The sequence below is a fragment of the Heterocephalus glaber genome, unplaced genomic scaffold (assembly GCF_053883595.1).
Source record: "Heterocephalus glaber isolate CG9 unplaced genomic scaffold, H.glaber_assembly_v1.0 deba00001613, whole genome shotgun sequence".
NCBI classification, from domain to species: domain Eukaryota; kingdom Metazoa; phylum Chordata; class Mammalia; order Rodentia; family Bathyergidae; genus Heterocephalus; species Heterocephalus glaber.
In genome coordinates, this window is record NW_028258384.1 from 33,927,259 (window position 1) to 33,949,496 (window position 22,238).

The 22,238-nt window shown below is 46.3% G+C and overlaps 1 protein-coding gene across 12 annotated transcripts in view; it reads left to right on the plus strand.

Moving 5' to 3' along the window:
- Frmpd3 (FERM and PDZ domain containing 3) overlaps nt 1–21,713 on the plus strand; it is a 151,292-nt gene extending 129,579 nt beyond the window's left edge. For all 12 annotated transcript variants that reach the window (XM_087196731.1, XM_087196732.1, XM_087196735.1 and 9 more), the window contains 3 exons: nt 1,049–1,193; nt 15,383–16,204; nt 17,797–21,713. In XM_087196731.1, the coding sequence (XP_087052857.1) occupies nt 1,049–1,193; nt 15,383–16,204; nt 17,797–20,867 (4,038 nt within the window). In that variant the 3' untranslated portion in view covers nt 20,868–21,713. The remainder of the gene's footprint in view (nt 1–1,048; nt 1,194–15,382; nt 16,205–17,796) is intronic.
- Nucleotides 21,714–22,238: the final 525 nt, after the last annotated feature.

Here is a 22,238-nt window from a genome sequence, read left to right on the forward strand (position 1 = left end):
GGTAAAAGTTTCAAAGCAGAAACAAAATCACTTTATTAGAAAGAGGAGAGAAATGAGATAGACAGCTGGCTACCTTGTTGAAAGTAAAGTAGGGAGCCCAGAGCTCGTGCTCAAGGGTCTTGTTCTTGGCCCCTTTTATTATATGGCAAGAAAGGACTCTCCCCTCTAAAATTTGTTATGACTTGATTGGCTATTTCAGGCTGTGAGACCCCTGATTTGGCCACTGACCTTCTCCATTGTCTACGTGCAAATTCTAGGGTAAGCTCATTTGTACTTCTTTGTCCTTCCAGGGTGCTATCTCTAAGATTTATGACGGGCATTACATACAAGGCCGAGTTAGCAGTTAGTAAAGGGATACACGTATACTTTAGTGCAGTAACATGGTGAGAATATGTGTGTGTGTGTTTGTGTGCACATGTACAGGTATATTTATTTTATAACCCCTTCCCCACTTTGTCTCCTTTGTACTTAACTGGAGCTAGAAAAACAAACTAGGGCCCTGGCGCCAAATGGGGCCAGGCTGCTTATCGGTTCTCCATGGTTTTCTTAATTGCTCTCTGTAATAAAGATTTAACTCTTTGTAGTCGAGATTTGCCAAAAACTTCACTGGGGCCCTATCTCATTCCCTATCTGCCCCACTTCTCATACAAGGTGATTCATTAAACATGTGAGTAAAAGTTGATTTCATTTTGATACCTGAGTAAAAATTTACTACAAAGAACTTCCCAAATCAGAAAACACTTTGTCACCAGGTGTGGTGGCACAGTCTGTAATCCCAGCACTTGGGAGGCTGAGACAGGAGGATCGCTGTGAGTTCGAGACCAGCCTAGAGAGTGAGTTCAAGGCCAGTCTGAACTACATAGTGAGACCCTGTCTCAAAAAAAAAAAAAAAAAAAAGAAAACACTTTGTCAAGACTGCCTCAATTTTTGATTTAGAAAATATGGTTCCTGAACTATACAAGTCATCTTTTCTCTGTTACCATCCTCCCAGAAATGCATGTGCCTGTGCCTTCTCACATCTGTATGTGTCTTCCCATCTCTTCCCCAGCCTCTGGTTCTGTTGATGGAGTGGCCTGAAGCCACCAACTTTGCCTGCCTGATTGCAGGGTACTGCCGCCTCCTGCTGGATTCCAGGAAGATGGTCTTTTCCAGGCCTGCCACCCAACCTCTTCCACCTCCAATGATCAAGGCAGGTAGGGCTCAGCCTCCCTTCCTAATGTGCTGGCAACCCTTTGGACCCTGGAGACTTGGAGGGAAGAGCTCCACTGCCTTAGTGCTCACTGCATGCTGACGGTGCCTGATTTAGCAGAAGCCAGGCACTGTAGCATGCATCCTCCCTGGAACACCCCAATGGGAAAGGCAGCCAGCCTTCACATGCGCCTATTCCACAAAGGAGGCCTGTGACAACACATTGAAGTTGAGTCAGTGAATGAATGTAAGATAAAAATAGCAAACACAGGAATGAGCCAGTTAAAGAATTGCACTGGGGGGCTGGGGATTTAGCTCAGTGGTTCCACTGCCTGCCTCACAAGCACAAGGTCCCAAGTTGGATCCCCAGTACCAAAAAAAAAAAAAAGAATTGCACTGGCCAGGCATCATGGTATGTGCCTATAATCTCAGGTACTTGGGAGGCTGAGACAGGAAGATCTCACATTTATGGCCAGCCTAGGGAACATAGTGAGACACCACGTCAAAAAAAAAGAAAAATAGAATTGCATTGAATCTAAGGCAACTCTTTAGAGGTTCAGAGATCTAGTAGGGGAGATGTTTGCATATTCTGGCTTAATTGAAGCAGAGCTGAAGATAAAGCCTTTCTTTAACAACAACCAAAAAAACCTTTCTTTTTGTTCATCATAGTGATGATTGACAAGGCTGCCTGAAATATGAGGCCATTGAAGGAGGAAAGACAGGGCAGGCCCCAAAGAAGGCTTAAGATAGGATAGGATAATCATAAAGGACAAGTGCAACCCTCAAACAAGGCCTCCCAGTTAGGCAACTCAGTGTAGCCACTTCTGACCAGCTGTCCTGCTCAGGGGCCTTTGGAAAAATTAGCCCAGCCCAGGCACTGCTGCCCCAAACCAAAGTGGCAGGAAAAGGAGGTGACTCAGGGAGCAGGTACTCCACATGTTAGGTATCAGGTTCTTGTACATGCAGTAAGCGCCCTCCCAACCCCCAAGCATCATGAGAAAAGTGGAGACTTAACACCCAGTAGTTACCCTTTCCATATAACTGAATGTCCTTAATCCACTTGCCCTTGCCACTGGACTATTTTTATCTCTTCGAGACTTTCTTGGTTTTCAGTGTGGTCACAGCTGATCTAGATTGGGATTTTTGAGAGTAGAAGAACACTCCTGGTAGATGACCCAGCACTCTGAGGGCTGTGTATCACGTCCTCTCATGTCTCTCCCTCATGAACAAGTCCGTCACAAAGACCATGTGTCTCCCTCACGAACAAGTCTGTCACAAAGACCATGTCTCATAGCACTGTCCACAGGAACTAAAGGGCCATCTACCAAGACAGATTTGGGAAAGCATAGGTGGCCCCAAAGCATATAAAGAGGACTTCACATACAAAAGCAAGGGAGACCAGGTGTGGTGGTACATGCCTACAGCCTCAGCACTCTGAGGGGCTAAGGCAGGAGGATCACAAATTCAAGCCTGGGCAACTTAGTAACTTAGTGAGACCTTGTCTCAAAATTTCTAAAAAAAAAATTTTTTTTTTTTTTGTAAAGAGGAAGGCGGGTAGGGATGTAGCTCAGTGCAAAGGCCCTGGGTTCAATCCCCAATACCTGGCAGGGGGTGGTGGGTGGGGACTGAGTAGGAATAGAAGGAAACCAAGGGGGTGAGGTGCTGCACATCGCCGGGTGAACAGCTCCAAAGTGGTGGCCAGATGACCAAATGCTGGAAAATCCAGCATTAGCATTATTAGTGTTACCTGTGGTTCTCCTCTCTCTAATCACATCCAAGTAAATTACGTATATCTCTTACTGAGTAAGATAGAGAGGGAAAGGGGGACAGGAAGGAAAGGCAAAAGGAAGGACTTGGAATCCAGCCAAGGACCAGAGATGACAGAGTTGTTTGGGTGGATTCGCTTTCAGAAGGCACTAGGGGTGGCTCTGTAGTCATGCCTTCTCTGATCAAAGGTTTCTGCCATCCCATTAGCACCCTAGCCAATCCTTGCTCCAAGTATTTCTCTTGCTCTGGGGATAGTGGCACTAAGGGAAGGACACAAGTTTCATGCGTCCCTGCAGCTTAAACACCTTCCATGTTGCTTCTCTGTGGCTTTTCCAAAGGCAAACCTGCTTCATTGGATTCTCTTACAGCTAGGCAGGCTTTAGAGCCCCCCTCCCTGATTCCTGAGAGCTCCCTTGTGCTGTAGAGTGACAGAGGTTCAGCCTGTCCCCTAGCACTGGGTTTCTATGTTCATGCAGGGGCCAAATGGACCACTGTGTTATCTCCACTGTTGTAGAGCTTTTCCTCCTTAGGGAAGAAACAGTCAACTCTGGGGTAGAGACAAATAAAAATGCTTCAGTTCTTCCTTCCCTGTCTCTTCTGGTGAGAAAAACAAGAATTTGAGTTTGGTATCACCTCCCCAGGGTTCAGTGAGCTGCTTAGGCCCAGTTTCTTGGTCCCCTGAACTGCTAAGTGCTAGGTTGATAGTAGCTACCAAGTACTCTTGCTGGGTGGTATATGGTGAGCATCCCAGCTCTGCCCGACTTTGCTGAGGTGCAGTCACCCTAGCACAGCTCCAGCAGTGCTGTGCACATCTTATCTCATGGCCTCTAGGAAGGGAAGGCCATCATGAGGAGATCTCAGCCTGGGGTACAGTGGAGAGTTTATCAGTCCATCCTGTAGAACTTTAGAACCAAGGTCCAAAGCTGAGATTACTTTCCACCGTCAGTCCTCACTTGTACCTCAGTATAGAAGCCTCAATGCTGACAATTTGTTCTTTAGCAAAGGCCTATAGGAGTAAGCATCCTCCCAACCTCAAACCCAAGCTGGGCTTTTCCTCAGGGCCCAAAGCCACAACCTGTGCAGGGGCTGGTCTCTCTGGAAAGGAGGAGGAGATCCTGCCAGCTCTATATTTTTGTCCCATAGCAGCTTCTGGCTCTTAGCTAGCCCCATTCATTGTTCAGCCTCTTGGGCCTAAAAGATACTGTTAAACCAACATTAGGGAAAGACAAGCATCCGGCTCTCCCAGATTGAGGAAAAAGAGAAAATGGGGAAGTGGTAGGAAAGGAATTCCTTCTCAGTAGCTTCACCAAAGTAGGTACTTCACTTACTCATTACACAAATATTCCTCACGTGCTCACTATGTATGCCCAGCATTGGGGTACAGCCAAGAATAACAGACATGGTCCTTGTGCTGGTCCTCACATAGCTTACAGGCTAATGGGAGAAATTCAAACAGATGATTAAAGAGTAATGACAATACAGTAAGGATCTGCATTTACCTGGGGGAAATTCAGCAGTCACACAGAATAGCGCCTGTGTTTGAAAGCCGAGAAATCATCTGAGCTTAGAGAATGTCTCAGAGGCCAATTCTCCATCTATTCCTGGGTAGTAGGAAATCCAGCCTGGGATTTATAGCTCAGCGGCTCCGTTCCTGCCTTGCAAGCACAAAGTCCTGAGTTTGATCCCTGGTACCAAAAAAAAAAAGAAGGAAAGTAAGGAAATCCAGAACCAGTTGCCAGCTCTCTCCACCCCTGAGCTCCCTGTATCCTGGAGAAATCCGGGGAAATAAGCCTTCTGGGCTTCTCATAAGCCTTCTAAGGAACTTTTAAGGGCTGGAGAAACTCTACATATACTACCATATTTAGAAATAGTTTAGTGTAGTGAGTTGAATATTCTGGTCAATGGTTACTATATATCCCATGCATGGTTTACCAATTGTCATGTAGATAAAACCCAGCAACACATACAAAATACTAAAGTTAGACTGAACATAATAGACTTTTTTATGATGTTTCAAAAGAACACGAGAATCTTGCAAGGGCCTCTAGGTCATTATTATAATCAGTGAGCACCAGACTGCAGAATATAGCAAGGCCAAGTATTAGCTGTTTCACTGTGTATATTTTTTAGCATAACTCCAGTTCACTGTCCTGTTCTTTGTAGGCAATTTTTAAGGCAATTTTCTGAGTGTCTGAGTACAGAATGATAAACTAGGGTACCTCCCCACTTTGGAAGAAACTGATAATAATTTGTACACGTTTGTGATCTGGGAGGCACACTGTCCCAGCCATCAGCCAAACACACCTGGCTTTACTGGTGTTTCTAACCTTCTGCCTGGAGGAGATCTGGGCTTCTCTAGGCACACTTTCTCCTCTGCTCTGGAAGTCACTGTACCTAATGGTAGGCTGGGCATCACGAGGCCTTCACAGTCTAGTGTTGGGATATTTCCATTTTATGAGGAGAGATGTCACCTTGAGAACTCCAGCCTTTGCCTCAGAGGAGTCCCTACCCGCTTGTTGGATGTGCCCCTGGCATCTCATTGCCAGGCTGGCTATCCCAGTTGCTCAGTGTCTCATAGGAAGTTGGCACCTGTGATCTGCAGGCAATTCCTTGAACTGCTAGTTCATGCCCCTGGCTCAGTGGTCCCTTGGAGCACTTCTCTATGCCTCCAAGGCCTGGATGAAAAGTACCATCCTCCTAACTGACCCAGACTGCCTTTGATACAGCCAGTAAGGCCCGACTTGAGCCCACTCAGTGTGACAATGGGGTATCTGCATCTGGAGGGGTAGCATGGTATATGGAAAACCGCAAGATCTTGGGATCTATAGGCAGACAGACTTGGATTCCAGTCCCTAATCTGCCATATCTTTTTTTTTTCCCATTAAGTTTATTGGTACATTTTCGGTATAAAATACAGTTACAATCATCATTGGGATCTTGTACCTTTACATGAGTCTCTTGGTTCTTATTTTTTTCCCCTTCCCTTGCCCTCCCTTCACCCCCTCCACCCTTCCCTATTTGCAAAGACCTTGTTTCCATTTTTTTTCCTCTTTTCATATTTTTTCCTTTCCCTTTTTTCCCTTCCCCTACCCCTCCCAATTCCCCTGGTCTTTTAGACCTTTTCTTCCTGTTACACAATATCAGGTATACATTTTTAAAATTACAATATTAAGATCTAAGAGACATCACCACAGATTTTACAGAATTTAAAAGGATATAGAAAGCATATTACAAAACTCTTTTGTGAAATAAATTTCACAACTTCTAAGAAGTACCTTGGAAGACCAATTAATGAAACTAACTCTGGAGGAAATATAAAATTTGAATAGCACCTATTAAAGAAAGTATATTTCTAGCTTGAAAACCTACCTATATCACAACAGCAGGCTCATAAACATTTTAACTGATAATTATATCAAACAATTAAAGCAGAAAAAAGAAGGAACAATTCTCCTCTCATTTAAGGAACTCAACATTGTGCTAATCCTAAAACTGGATAAAGATAATAGAAGAAAAAAGTATAAACATAGATAGAAATTTGTTTAACAAGACAAACTATTGGAAGTCAGATCCTGTAGGATGTAGAAAGTGGTTTTGTTATAGGGATGGCAGTGTTGGTTCAGCATTGGAAGATCCACCCCCAAAAGTGATCATTTTAACAGAGGAAAGGAAAAAGCCATATGATCCTGTCACTAGTTGGAGAAAGAGTATTGGACTAAATTCTACAGCTGTTCATGGTAAAAGCTATCAGGAGACTAGAAGTAGAACAGAACCTTCTCAACAGATCAAATATTCAACTCACTACACTAAACTATTTCTAAATATGGTAGTATATGTAGAGTTTCTCCAGCCCTTAAAAGTTCCTTAGAAGGCTTATGAGAAGCCCAGAAGGCTTATTTCCCCGGATTTCTCCAGGATACAGGGAGCTCAGGGGTGGAGAGAGCTGGCAACTGGTTCTGGATTTCCTTACTTTCCTTCTTTTTTTTTTTGGTACCAGGGATCAAACTCAGGACTTTGTGCTTGCAAGGCAGGAACGGAGCCGCTGAGCTATAAATCCCAGGCTGGATTTCCATACTTCCAGCAAAAACGCCTTATAGGAATGAAGAAGATACAATGCTTTCTCCTTAAGGTGGGGAACAAGGGCACATATGCTTACTCTTCATCTGTCCATTAGACTTTGAAACATAGGTCTAAACCAAAATAGTCTGGCAATAAAATGACACAACTAGGATAGGATTGGCATGGCAGAAGCAAAATCTTTATATGTCGATGAAATGATCATCTACAGAGAAAATACTAAGAAATCTCTAGGAGCCCCTAGAACTTGTACTTGAATTTAGCAGGATTAGAAAACACAAGGTATATATAAAAATTCAGGTCTGGGTATACCTGCTATAAATGAAGAATTGGATATTGAAATTTAAAAGTTATGTAGGAGTACAAAGGACCTAGAAAAGCCAAAAAAAAAAAAAAAAAACAGTTGGAAGACGTTTAGCACCCAATTTTAAGACTTCTTCTAAAACTACAGTAATCAAGGCAGTGTTGGAGTAAGGAAAGACATTGGAATAAATCAGAGAATCTAGAAATAGAACCACACATATATGGTCCACTGAGTTTTGAAAGATTATTTAACATTAGCATTTTATAGACTATAAACTCAATTCAAGAGCCGAGGAAGAGATAGTGTTTTCAGCAAATGGCACTAGAACATCTGGTATCTGTATATAAAAAATTAACCTCAACCCTTTTTTTCCATACATGAAAATAACTTGAAGGGATCTATGAACCTAAATAAGAAAGCCTAAAAGTATAAAACTTTAAGAAGAAATTATAAGGGAAAATATTTATGAATTCAGGGTAGGCAAGAACTACCTAGGATACAAAAAGCATGATGTATAGAAGAAAAAAATTGATAAATGGGATTCCATCAAAATTTGGAACTTTAAATGACATCATTAAAATGAAAAGTAGTCCTTAAACAGACCATATTTACAATGCATATAACCTATGACCAGAATATATAAAGAATTCTTAGAGCTCATTAATAGACAACCCAATTAAAATGTAGACATAATAAGATGATAAATAGCCAGTATAGCACAAGGAATGGTGGGCAATTCTAGAACCAGAAAAATACTAATCAGTACAATAATAAGATTGAGTTATACACTCATTAGGGAGATGAAGTCAAAAGTTTTAAAAGCCTTGTCATGACTTTTTCTTTTTGTTGGATTCTCCCCCTTTGCATTTAATTTGTCACACCCAATGGATTCATTCTGCTGGGCTTCCTGGAGTTGTGATCCTCATTGTCTTTTCCTAGGGTATTGTCTAAAATTTTTTGGAGTGCCGGTTTGGTATTCATGAAGTTCCTGAGGTGCTCTTTATCATGAAAGAATCTTATTTCTCCATCAATTCTTTAAGATAGTTTTGCAGGGTACACCAATCTGGGTTGGAGGTTGTTTTCCTTTAGGGCTTGAAATACATCACTCCAAGCTCTTCTTGCCTTGAGGGTTTGCATTGAGAAGTCTGCTGTGATTCTGATGGGCTTTCATTTGTATGTGATTTGTTTCTTTTCTCTCACTGCTTGTAGAATTTTGTTCTTCTGTTGGATTTCTGGAATCCTAACTATTATATGCCTATGTGTAGATTTTTTTTTGATTAAGGCTAGCTGGAGTCCTATATGCCTCACTTATCTGTATGTCAAGTTCTTTTCCCCTCCTTGGGAAGTTTTCTGCCATCACTTCTGTGAACAGCTTTTTTACGTCATCTGCACTGTCTCCTCTTTCTTCATTGACTCCAATCAGTCTTATGTTATTCTTCTTTGCATTGTCTAGCAGCTGTTGGATTGATTTCTCGTGGTCCCTTACAATTTTAAAGCAATTTTTCTTTTCCTCCTCACTAATTGCAATCTTATCTTCTATATGTGAAATTCTATCCTCACATTGGTTCATTCTGCTGTGCAGACTTTCGATGGAGTTTTAATCTCTTGGAAATCTGTTTGTATCTGTTTTATGGATTCCATTTGTTTCCTATGTTGGGATTCCATCATGTTCCTCAGATCCTCTATTTTTTTATCTGTGTCCTCTCTAGATTTATTAATCATATCTTGCACCATGAGCAAAATCTTTGCTGTTATCTGAGTAATTATTTCTGATTTCCTTTTTCCCAGATCCTCTTTTGTTGCCAGTTCAGAGAGTCCAGGTGGTTGAGTATCAGATTGTTCCATCTCGTTTCCCTTTGGGATTGCTGTAGGTGATCCAGAAGTCTGTTTTTGAGGCTTGTTTATATGTCTTCTCATTTCCACAGGAGGGGGTCCTTCTGGTGCCCACACAGCTCACCTTCTCTGCCCTAGGAGCCTGGGATGGAGGCAGGGAGCTTCCTTCTGGGTGCTGGGACTGGCTGAGCTTCTGTGCCCTAGGAGCCTGGGATGGAGGTGGGGGAGCTTCCTTCAGGGTTCTGGGATCGGCTGAGCTTCTCTGCCTCAAACATTTATCTTGACTTTCCTATTAGAAATGCACCTTGAGATAATGGTTTATGATAGACTCCCTTTTGAGATGTACTGCATTCCAACTCAGGGATGGAACTCCGGATCTTGCGTTTGTGAGGCAGGCTCGGTGCCACTGAGCTAAGACCAGGATTCACTCTTAAGGGGCTTGCAGCATAATGATGTAGATTAGATGCAAGGAAACAAATCCAAGAGGGCAAAGATGTGACTAACTGGCTCATTTAAATTATGCAAGGTTAGCATTTCCTAGAGGACAGCAGTGGATGGGAAACAGTTCACAATGAAGCAGTGTTTTGGAACTTGTCCTACCTGGAAGTCCTTAGTTCCAGACTCAGAAGTCCCAGCCTCTCTTGCAGGGAAGGCAGGCACAGGCAGCTGTCAGCAAGTTTCTTATCACTGTAACAAATACCAGAGATAATCTTACAGAGGGGAAAGGCTTGTTTTGGCTCATAGCTTTGGAGGGCTCAGCCCATGGTTGATTGGTCCCATTGCTTTTGGGCCCGTGATGGGGCAACACATCATGGTGGAGCAGAGCCCGTCAGGGAGGCCAAGTAAAAGAGAGCTGCCATATCTTAACTGTGTAAACATGAGCGAGTTCCATAAACTGAGTCTCAGTCTCCTCATCTGTAAAATGAGGCTGATAATACTACCTACCTCATGAGGGATTTGATGGGATTATGTGAGTTTAACTACATAAAGTCCTTTCACAAATGCCTTGCAATTTTCAGTGTACACGTTTTGCTCTTCTTTTGTTAAATTTATACCCATGTATCTTCATTCTTTTCGATACTATTGTAAATAGATTTTGGGGGGGGGGTTTGAGACAGGGTCTCCCTTTGTAGTTCAGGCTGACCCTGAACTCCCTATGTAGCCCAGGCTGGCCTTGAACTCTTGGCAATCCTCCTGCCTCAGCCTCCCAAGTTCTGGGATTGCAGGCATGACCCACCACGCCCAGCTGTGAATAGATTTTTTTATGATTTCATTTTCAGATTGTTCTGAATGTGAATATGTAAACATACAATTAACTTTTGTACATTGTACTCATATCTTACAACCTTGCTGTGCTTATTTATTTATTAGTTCTAAGAGTTTATTAGTGAATTCCTTGAGATTTTCTATATACAAGACCATGTTATCTGCAGAAAGGAATAGTTTTATTTTTCCTTTCCACTCAGGGTGCTTTATATTTCATTTTATTTACTAATTACCCAGCTAGAACTTCCAATATAGTGCTGAATAGAAGTGGTGAGAGCAATAGCCAGGCATGGTGGTGCACACCCATAATCCCAGCACTGTGGGAGGCTGAGGCAGGAGGATCCCAAGTTCCAGCCCAGCCTCATCAATGTAGCAATTTAGTGAAACTTTATCTCAAAATAAAAGTTAAAAAGGGGCTGAGGATGTACCTCAGTGAAAAGGCCCTGAGTTCCATCTCCAGTCCCACCAAAAAAAAAAAAAAAAGGAGTGACCACAAACATCCTAGACTTTTTCCTGATCTTAAGGGAAAGCTCTTAGTCTTTCATTTGAATCAAATATGTCAGCTGTAAGTATTTTTTATATAAATAACCTGTATCATGTTGCGAGAGTTCTCCTTTATTTCTAGGTTGTTTAGTGCTTTATCATGAAAAGGAGTTGGGTTTGGTCAGATGATTTTCTGTATCCATTGAGATGAGTGTGAAGTTTTTGTACTCTATTCTATTAACATGGTGTATTACATTAATAGATGTTTTTGTTAAACCAATCTTGCATCACAGCAATAAATGGTTATAGTGTATAATTCTTTTTAAATGTTGCTGGATTCAGTTTGCTAGTATTTTGTTGTGTCTACATTCATAAGAGCTATTTGTCCTATAGTTTTCTTATGATGTCTTTGTCTAGTTTAGTTATCAAGGTAATACCGGCCTCATAGAATGAGCTATGAAGTACTCTACCCTCTTCTATTTTTTGAAAGACTTTGTGAAGGATTTAGTATAAATACTTTTTGAGTATTTGGTAGAATTCAGCAATGCAGCCATTGGGCCTGGAATTTTTTTGCGGGGAAGGAGATTTTAATTATTGTATTAATTCAATTCTCCTGTTATTGGCCTATTTAGATGTTCAATCTTCTTGAATCAGTTTTGACATGTTGTATGTTTCTAAGAATTTGTCTCAATGACCTAGGTTATATAATTTGTTGGTGTAAATTTAGTCATTATATTCCCATATAATCAATTCCATATCTGTTGTTGTTTTTTGTTTGTTTGTTTTGGGTTTTTTTGTACCCGGGATTGAACTTGGGTCCTTGCACTTGCACAGCAGGCGACGAAACCACTGAGCTAAATCCCCCCAATTCCATATCTGTATTGTCAGTTGTGATGTCCCCTTTTTCATTCCTGATTTTAATAATTTTCTGTCTCTTTTGTATAGGCTATCTAAATTGTTAATTTCATTGATCGTCTCAAAGAAACTACTTTTAATTTTATTAATTTTCTCTATTTTTTTCCTACCCTTTATACTATTTCTTTCCTTCTGCTTCACTTGAATTTATTTTGTTTGTTTGTTTGTTTATTTTGAGACAAGGTCTCACTATGCTGTTTAGGTTGCCTTGAGCTCACTATGTAGCCCAGGCTGGCCTGGAACTCGCAGTGATCCTCCTGTCTCAGGCTACTGAGTGCTGGGATTACAGGCGTACACCACCATACCCACCCCCACCCACCCCCCCACCTTGCACTTGCAAGGCAGGCACAGGCTGGCGCCACTGAACTAAATCCCCAGCTCCTTTCTTTCTTTTTTTTCTTTTGTATCAGGGATCGAACTTGGTTCCTTATGCTTGCACAGCAGGCAGCGAAACCACTGAGCTAAATCCCCGGCCCTTTTTTTCTTTTTTAACATAGGCATGTACTGCTACATTTTCCTTCTGAGTACTTCTTTAGGTATATCCTATAGTTTTAGTATGTTGTATCTTCATTTTCACTTATCTATCTTCATTCTCACTTATCTCAAAGTACTTCTAATTTCTCTTGTGAGTGATTCCTTCTGCCAATTGCTTATTTAAGAGTATTTTAGGTCAGGTGTGGTGGCATGTGCCTGTAACTATAGTATTCTGGGAGAGTGAGGCAGGAGGATTGCAAGTTTGAGCACAGCCTGGGCAATTTAGTGACTTATCAAGACTCTTTCAAAACAAAAAAAGGCTGGAGATATAGTTCAATACAAAAGCCACCCTGGCTTAATCTCCATTACCACAGGGGGAAAACAAGAGTATTTTGTTTAATTTCTACATATTTGTGAATTCCCCAAATTTCTTTCTGCTCTTGATTTCTAATTCAATCCCGCTGTGTACAGGAAGAACCTTTGTATGAATTTATTCCTTTTAAATCTATTGAGACTTATGGTATAACATATAGTCTATTTTGGACAATGTTCCATACAAGGAAAATCTATATTCTGCTGATGTCAAGGAAGTGTTATATAGATTTCTTAGGTCTAATTGAATTATAGCATTGTTCATCTCTCTCTCCCACTCCCTCTCCCTCTCCCTCCCCCTCTCCCTCTCCTTCCCCCTCCAACTCTCCTTCCCCCTCCCCCTCCCCCTCCCCCTCCCTATCCCTCTCCCTCTCTCAGCTGTCCTGGGACTTACTATGGCAGCAATCCTTTTGCCCCAGCCTCCTGAGCGCTGGGATTACAGGCATGCACCACCATGCCCAGCTTGTTCATTGTTCATATTTCCTTGTTGATGTACTTTTGTTTTATCTATTATAAAAAGAGGGGCCAGGGGTTTAGCTCAGTGGTGCTGCCACCTGCCCGGCAAGCTCAAAGTCCTCAGTTCAATCCCTGGTACCCCCCCCCAAAAAGTGGGGAATTAAAGTGCCCCAATTACTGTTGTTTATTTTGTTTTGTTTTGTTTCTATATGAGGATCGAACCCAGGGCCTCAACCATGCTAGGAAAGTGCTCTACCCTTTGAATTACATCCCCAGACCTTTTTTTAAATTTTTATTTTGAGACAAGGTCTTGCTAAATTGTCTAGATTGGCCTCAAACTTTTGATCTTCTTGCCTCACAGGGGCAGGGACCACCAAGTCTGGCTCTAGCTACTGTTGAATTGTGTCTTTATCCCTATAATTCAGTCAGTTTTTGCTTCATGTGTTTTGGGGCTCTGTTGTTAGATGCCAGCACTGTCTTTTTGTCACAGTGTAAGCTCTAGTAAAAGGCAACACTGACACATTGACCCTGTCAAACTGGAATTTGAAAGGCATTTTAAAGTCGTTTTCTAGCATCTTGACCACTATGATGAACTGCAGAGAGGTGGTTAAAAACATGGGTTTTGAAGCCCTCGAGACATGGGCTTAAATCTAGATTGCCACTTTTTATTTCCAGTACTGTGGATGGAAACCAGGCACTGGGCTCTATCTCCAGCCCCCTTTATTTTAAAATTTTGAGACAGGGTCTCAATAAGTTCCCCAGGCTGGGCTGGAACTGGTGATCCTCCTGTCTCAGCCTCTTAGAGGGCTGGGATTATAAGTGTGTGCCACTTACAATTCATGTGACCTTAGTTAAATCACATACCATCTTTTTTTTTTTTTGAGACAGGGTCTTGCCTTGTAGTTCAGACTGGCCTTGAACTGACTGCATGGCCCAGGCTGATCTCAAACTCAAGGCAATCCTCTTGCCTCAGCCTCCTGAGTGCTGGGATTACAGGCGTGTGCCATCACGCCTGGCCCACATAACCATCTGGATCAATTTCTTACTCTGTAAAATGAGGATAATGATAATGCCTACCTCATTGGACTGTAAGGCTTAAATGAGATCATGATAATAATGATCGCTTAGCTTAAACTACTGCTTGCTTGCCATCTATCTGATAGCAGAGCAAGTTGGCATTGTCTGAGTATATGTTCACAGATGACATGAGAGGGGCTCCCAAAACAGTGTTCAAGAGAAGCCATTCAGAGATAAAGTATTTGCTATGAATAGTTCTCAGATGTACACACCTACCTTCAAGAGCCATGGGTGAAGCAGCATGTGGGTATGCACCCGTAATCCCAGCTATTCCAGAGACTGAGGAAGGAGAATCACAAGTTTGAGCCCAGCCTGGACAATTTAGCATGATCCTCTGAAAAATTTTAAAGCCCTGGGGATATAGCTTAGTGGTAGAGTGCCCCTAGGTTTATCCCTAGTTACTGAAGAAAAAAATAAAAAGCTGTTAATGAGAACATTTTACCACTCTGCTTGAATATAAGAATTATGTTTTGAAGACTGATCTTTTGAAGAAGTATGAGAATGCTGCTCTATCCTCCTTCTACAGGGCACACCTGCCATAGCTCCCATATGCTTTAGGAATTCTGATGCCCAGAATTCCACTAGTAGATAGCTGTTCTTTTAGTGCCCCTCCATCAGCAGTCCTCTTTGAAATGCAGATGCTTGGGCATCAACTAACCACTTTAACACTCTCAGCACAGCACTAATAACTTGTCAGATTTATTTCTTTGTGCTAGAAGAGATCCAAGACAACAGTAGCAGTTGTAATTACTCAAAAGTGGAGTAGGGGATAGGGGCAGGAATGGGTCTCAGAGGAAAGGAAAACAAACCTCCCTTCTTCTTTAGTATGTTTACCGCTGACTCTCAGACCAGAAGCATTGGTGTAAGAGACCAGCTGGTGCCCAGCCACCAGTGTTTTCTTGACACCTTGCCTCATGATTTTTCCCAATTCAGAGGTGATGGGCCTATTAGCAGCTGAAGCCATTAGATTCTACACACTCCACTCTACTTTTAGGGTCGGCAGTGACATGGCCCGTAAGTCCCTCCCCCTAGTCTCTAGAATCAGGAAATGCTTTCTCTTGATATCTGCCATGCAATTGTGCTGTGGAGTCATGGGCCAGATATCCTGAGGGAGCTCAGCCACAGTTTTCATCACCAGGGCTCATCTGTTGATTCTCTTTCTGGGTTTAGATTACATGCACAGCGCCCACCGCCCTGTCACTGGGGGCCACCTGGGGAAAAAGGAGAGTAGTTATGTGGGCAGCGTGGGCACCAGCCCCAGGAATTCGAGCCGCTGCACACCCCCACCTGCCGACTCTGAGCTTGTCAGCTTCTGCTACCTCCACATGCGGGAACAAAGGAAAGAGCAGGAAAGCCGGACAGATGTCAATGAGAACCTAATCTTCTTTGAGGAGACCAGGCCCCGGACCAAGTCTGACCCCACATCAAAAAGCTCTGGCCCAGGTTACCATGTCATCCCGGCTGACTTTGATGCAGCCAGCTTAGACCATGAGCCTTGCGCTAGCAGGGCCCGGTCCTACACCTTGGACAATTCCCTTGGGGCTGAAGCCTTGAATTTCTACTGTGACTCTTGCAAAGCCAAACTCCAGGAGCAACTAGGCCCTCGGAAAGGTGGAAGGCCTGGCTCCTCTCGTGACAATATTGTGGACTTGATGTCCCTCCCACCACCTGGGAGTGAGGAGGAAGAGGAAGAGGAAGATGAGACAACTTCTCTGTTGCCTGCCATTGCCGCCCCACCGCCTGGTTTTCGAGACAACAGCTCTGATGAAGATGACCCCAAGCGCCGGGCTGTCCAAAGCCAGGAACAAGGACGGCACCTGCATGGGCTCCTGTATGATGAGATTCCAGTGACACTGATTGACAGTGTGCAGACCCGGACAGTCAGAGATCATGCCCAGGAGTTAGATGATGCCCTGGTATCTACTCTACAGGCTCTGGAAGCCCTGGCTGCTTCAGAAGATGGAACACATCCCCCTCCCCCACAGACTGCAGGTAACCACCCGTTCCTCCTCACTTTTGGCTCCTTTCCTTCTCCTGGCCAGGGAGGGCCAACATGTAACTTTGCTTATTCCCAAGTGGATGTTAAAGTTACCATGGTGTGGTGTGTGTCAGGGAAGTGGACGGGCCAGAGGTAGTTAGGTAGGGTCCAGGGAAAAACAGTGCTATGGCAGGGATGGGCTGTACAGCTCTTGCTAGAGCTCTGCTTCTCCTCATTCCATCTCTGGACATGTCTTGTAAATGGATCCCAGGGATTGGGGCCATGACAGGTATGGAGCCAGGCCAGGATGGAGGGATCAGAGAAGAACTGTGAGAGATATAGAAGATAGGCCAAGAATATCTACATGCACATAATTGAAGGAAAAGCAAAAGGACTAACTAACCACCCAGTGCTTTGGGATTAGGGGAGCCAAGAGCCATCAGTGATGCTCAGAACTGAGATCTGTATTCTGCCTGACAACCTGGGCTCTCAGTCACATGCACTGGAGTCCTGGTTTCTGAACTCACTGACAGTGGGACCAATGGTGAGGCACTCCCTCTCTGAGCCTCACTGTTGTCATCTTAAATGGGCTGGATAATAGTCATCATAGCATATAGGCTTGTGAATATTCAGTGATATGACTCTGGCAAAGCTTAAACATTGCCTCACACACACACACAGTAAGGATTCAGTAAGTGGTACCTACTACAATTATTAGAGGGTAGGAGAGCCATACAACATGCCTGTTCTCCCCTGCTATAGACACATATATACCATCTTCTAGACAAATACCGACCCATAGTCACACATACATAGCTCCATATACATACGCCTTTAGACAGAGTGGTAAATGACACAGCAACAGAAAAGAAGCAGAAAGGAATAAGGAATATGAGGCAGGAAAAGGTATAGACAGAGAGGGTAAAGGGACTGGGGTCAGAGGAAACCTGCCTTTTCTGTAAATGAGTGCACCCTTCGTGCTGGGCAGTCCCCACGTTAGCCACGCCACCCCCCCACCGGGAGGGTCTGGCATTTCTCTTTGCTCCAAATCTAGAGCTCCAAGCACTAGCTGCTCCTAGGCTAGAGTCCTATGTAGCTGAGAGAGAGAGAGAGAGAGAGAGAGAGAGAGAGAGAGAGAGAGAGAGAGACAGAGACAGAGAGAGAGAGAGAGAGAGAGAGCGCCAGCGCATAAACTCAGATAAATGGCCTCAGCTGCATGGGCTGTGGGCAGGCTTGGCCAGATGAGAAGAGATATAAAGAGCCCTCTCTTTGCCAGCCCTCTTCAGGACAGTTAACAGACATTTCCTAGCTGTTGAATCTAAAAATAGTGTTGATTAGCATGTTGTTTTGCATGTGTTTTGCATGTTAATTTGCCACCAAACTGCCTCGGATCTTTTCTTCCCCTCTTTTTGTTACTCTTTTGTTATTCTAGCCTTTTATACCCTTCATCACATCTTCTCTTTGGCCCTCCCCTTCACTCCTCCTACCTTCAGCCCTCCCCCTCCAGGCCTGACACATTTGCCCCAGTTTGAAATACTGATGGCTAACTGTGGCCTCCGTGAACTCCCTGTATGTGGTGTAACTAGCCCCATTCCTAATCCTCCAGGTCTGATTGTGCTGGCCACAATTACTCCTGAATCATCACTGGACTCTGGCCATGAAACCAACTCTTCAGAGCTCACAGACATGTCAGAGATGATGTCGGCCATGAAGCAACACCAGAATACCACCTACTTCCTGGCCCAACACCTCAACAAGGACCTGCCCTTCCGGATCCAGAGCTGCGCAGCCCAGGCCGTTCTCACAGCCCCTTACTCTCTCGGGCGCCCAGATCCCAATCTGTCCTTCCAGCCAGCTCTCACAGGCCAGAGTCCTGCCCCGCCAGGCACTCGGAGAAAGCTGCCCCAGTCAGAGGCCCAGGCACAGGGAGAGCGAACATACTCCCTGGCAGTGCATCCGGCACTGTCCCCTCAGCTTAGTCAGCTTAGTGAGCAGAAGAATCTTAGCCTGCTCCCCTCAGTGCCTGAGGACAAAGGGCCTGGCCACACTAGGGCTGGCATGGAGATGTCACTGAGGGCAGCCACACCCTCCTTCAGTGAAGAGCAGGTCTCAGAGCTGAGAGAGAACCTGCCCAAGGAGGTCAGGTTGAGCCCCAAGCTTATCCTGGACCCAAAAGGCAGTGTGACGCCAGCCATCATCTCTGCTGCCCTACAGCAGGTGGTTCATAGTAAGAGTCTAGCTCCCACTACTGGGGCCTTGGGGAACCCCCCTGGCAGGGGAGAGAGAAGGCTAGAGGCCAGCATTGGGAGGCCAGAGGTCAGCATGGGCAGGCCAGAGGTTAGCATGATGGGCAGCAGTACCAATAAGAATCTGAAGTTTAAAATGAGCCCCGGTGCTCCAGAGATTCCACAGAATTCCCAGCAGCAGCTGGGACCAGAGGTCTCTTCCAGCCCCAGAGCACCCACAGGTAGCCGGGCCGACAGCCTATACCTCTCCCCACAAGAGAACAGGCTCCCTGTTCAAAGTTTCCCTCCCAAAGGCTATGTTTCGAGAACAAGTCGAGAGTCAGCAGGCAAGCAAGCTACAGGGGAGATGGTCAGCAAGGACAGGCCAGAGGGAGCAAAGCCTACCTTGCACAAGCAGGGTGCCATCTCCAACCAAGCGGAGAGGGGGCAGCTGGATAGCACATTCAAAAGCAGCAAGCTTGAGGACAACAGCCTGGTCCCCCCAGCTGGCTACTCCATGGCTCTGCAGAGCCCTAGCTTCCAGCCTGGAAGCCGCACCCCCAGCTGCCAGTCCCGAGGCCAGAGCCCCAGCTGCCAGCCTCGAGGCCAGAGCCCACTGAAGCCTCCAGCTACCAGCTGGCAGGTGAGCACCATGCCTTCCAGGAAGCTTGATACCCTGGATAGAGCCCACTCAGCCTCTGAAGGACCCACAAAGCCCAAGTCATCCCGAGGTCCCTTCCGGCTACGAAATTTATTCTCTGCCACCTTCCCCACCCGCCAGAAAAAGGAGACAGATGAGCGACAAGCCCAGCTGCAGAAGGTAAAGCAGTATGAGCTGGAGTTCCTCGAGGAACTTTTAAAGCCACCAAGCCAGGGTGAGCTGCCCAGCACCGAATACCTGCAACCTCCCGCACCTGGCCGCTGCAGCTGCCAGCTACGCAGCAGCCCCGTGCAGCAGGGACCTGGCATGTCCCGAGAGCAGAGGCGAAGCTGTGACTGCAAGCGCATCTGCCGGGGGGGCCGACCACAGACCACCCAGACACCAGTGCCTGGCCTCTGGGGAAGGGAGAAGGACAGGCTCCCCCCTACCCAGAGGCAGCCTGAGGCTGGCCCAGGCTTGAGCCTCAGCAGTCCCATCAATGTCCAACGCATCCGTTCCACCAGCCTGGAGTCCCGAGAATGCCGATCGGAGCCTGAGAGTGGTGTTTCGTGCCTGACCACGTGTGCCTCCGGGGGTGAGTGTCTGGGAGCTCCCAACTATAGAAAACTGATGCGCCGCTACAGTATCAGTGAGCTGGACCAGGATGACAGGGCCCCGCTGACCTCAGACATCTACCCACACCCACCCCTGGGTATGCTGCCCAGGGAAGCCAAGGAGGTAGAGGCAGGCCTCCCCCTAAGCTTGGGTCCCAAAAGCAAATTGGTGGAGTCACCAACGTTGGGAGAACCCTCATATGTCCATGTTGCCCCTGAGACCAAAGGCCCCAGACACATGGCTGTGTTCTCACTGCCAGAGGAGGTGTACCGGAAGCCTGCCGAGCTGGACGAGGACAGTGAGAGTGGCAAGTGCTGTTCTATCCGCTACTGCTTCTACTATCGCAAGTGTGACATGGCAGATGATGCCAGTGATGGCAAGGATGAACTTTCCTACTCTATTCCCATGAAGATTCTGCCAGGCATGAAGTTGGATGAGCAGGTGGTACCTGTGGTGAGCAGGACCCTGCAAGTGCTGGATGCGGCCACCTGCAGCAGCAGCCCTGAGGCTTCCCGGACCCAGGAAATTGACCTTCGGGTGTCCACCTTCGAGGGGAGCCTGGCCAAGATCAACGCCCTGCGCACCCATGCCTATGGCCTCCCTGATGGCTTCCTGGCTGCCCGCCTGGACACTAATGAGCTGCTGACAGTCTTAAGGCAGTGTGTGGCCAGCCCTGAGGCCCGTGCTCCCAAGCCCTATGTCTCTCAGATCTCTGAGTACAAGCTCGAGCTAGCTCTCAAGTTCAAGGAGCTTCGGGCCTCCTGCCGCCGTGTGGCCAATGTGGACAAGAGCCCAACTCACATGCTGGCAGCCATCACAGGCAGCTTCCAGGTGCTGAGCAGCCTCATTGAGACCTTTGTGCGGCTGGTGTTCATTGTGCACTCTGAAGCCCAGCGCCAAGAGCTGTTGGCCAAGGTGGAAGAGGTGGTGAGGAATTATACCTTCCTTTTGCGTGCAGCTGAGGAATCCACAGCCCGGAACCTTAACCAGCAGCAACAGCAGCAACAGCAGCAGCAGCAACTGCAGCAGCAGCAGCAGCTACAGGGGCAACAGCAGCTACAGGGACAGCAGCAGCTACAGGGGCAGCAGCAGGTGGCAGCAGCTACAGGGGCAGCCACAAGGCAGCCACCAGGGTCCGCAGCTTCAGCGACTGTTATGAGCACATTCACTCGCTCCTTAAAAACCCTTATTAAGTAGAGCATCTGCCCAGGTCTGCCCCCCAACCCCCAGGTTTGAGCTTTGTGGTCCTTGCATCTCGTAGTGAGTGTGTGTATCTGCTGGGCCAGTCAGGGTCCAAGAGCCCTTCAGTCTCCAGGGAATGAAAACTCCCTCAACTGAGGCTCTCTCTTAAGGGCTGCAGGCCTAGCTGCTGCCCTGGGTGTTCTCACCTCTTCTCTGGCCTCTGGGCATCACTGTGAGGGCAAAGGCCCCTCGCCACTCTGCCCACCACAGAGCTATATTTTCTCTCTTCTCTGGGGCTGAGAGGCGACATCAGGCTCACGAGTTGGGCCCAGGGGAGCTAGGGTCTCGAGCTCCTCCTGGTGTGTGCTCCCCTACACAGAGTGGTGGCAGTAGCAGTAGGCCACAGCACTGCACCAAGGGGTGAGGGTACTCAGTCCAGATGTGCCCGTCTGCCCATCCTGGGCTCACACGCACCTGGCAGGAGCCCTCCAAGGGCCCATGCCCAGGTGGGATGTGTGAAGAAAACAGCTGCACCCAGCTGTTTGCAACCAGTCCAACAGGCTGGCAGCCTCGGGAGCCCTCACCCCCAGGTCCAGTAGCTCCATACCAGCTATCCCCAAAGTGCCCTGCCCCTCACCTATGGGCAGGGAAGCTCAGTCCACTAGGGAGCAAGCCTCTAGGATCACCCCACTCGTTTTGGGTAAGGTACCTGGTGAAAATGTCTGCCCTGGGGAGACCCAGCACAGGCCTAGGAGCCTGCCCCGCCCAGCACAGGGGCCATTGCCACAGGCGTGGGGCTCCTCTCTCAACATTTCCCTACCAGACAGACTGTCCTTAGAAGTTTGACTTAGCTGTGGATTGGGGTGGGGGGTGGGGGGAGGGGGGCTGGGGGAGGGGTGGGGGGGTGTTGATGACTACATCTTAAACTTCTGGAAGCTAGCGTGATACGTTAATCCTGAGTATATGCTTTTGGCTGTGTATTGACCCTGTGGATTTGTCTCTCCAAGAAAAGAAGCTGAGCGCCTTACCCGGTGCAGTCCTGCACCTCTCTCCCTGTCCCGAGCTGTCTGGAAGGGAATTCACACTGTTTAGCATCCTCCTTGACACACATCTCGTATTGCCGCTGCCGCCACCACCACCACTGCTGCCACCACCGCTGCCAACCACCCCTCCCCAACCTTTCTAGGAGTGAAGACACGGAGTCCCTACCAATTGTCCCACTGGAGGGAACAAAGAAAGCCAATATTTCTCCTGTATAGATTGATTCTCGTCTGCCTCTCCATATCTCCCTTTTTCCCACACCCTGTCGCCTTGCATTTGCCTCTCTTTCATTGCTGTGTGAGAGGTTCATGTGAAATCTCTCAATCCTCTGTGAGTTTTATAAAG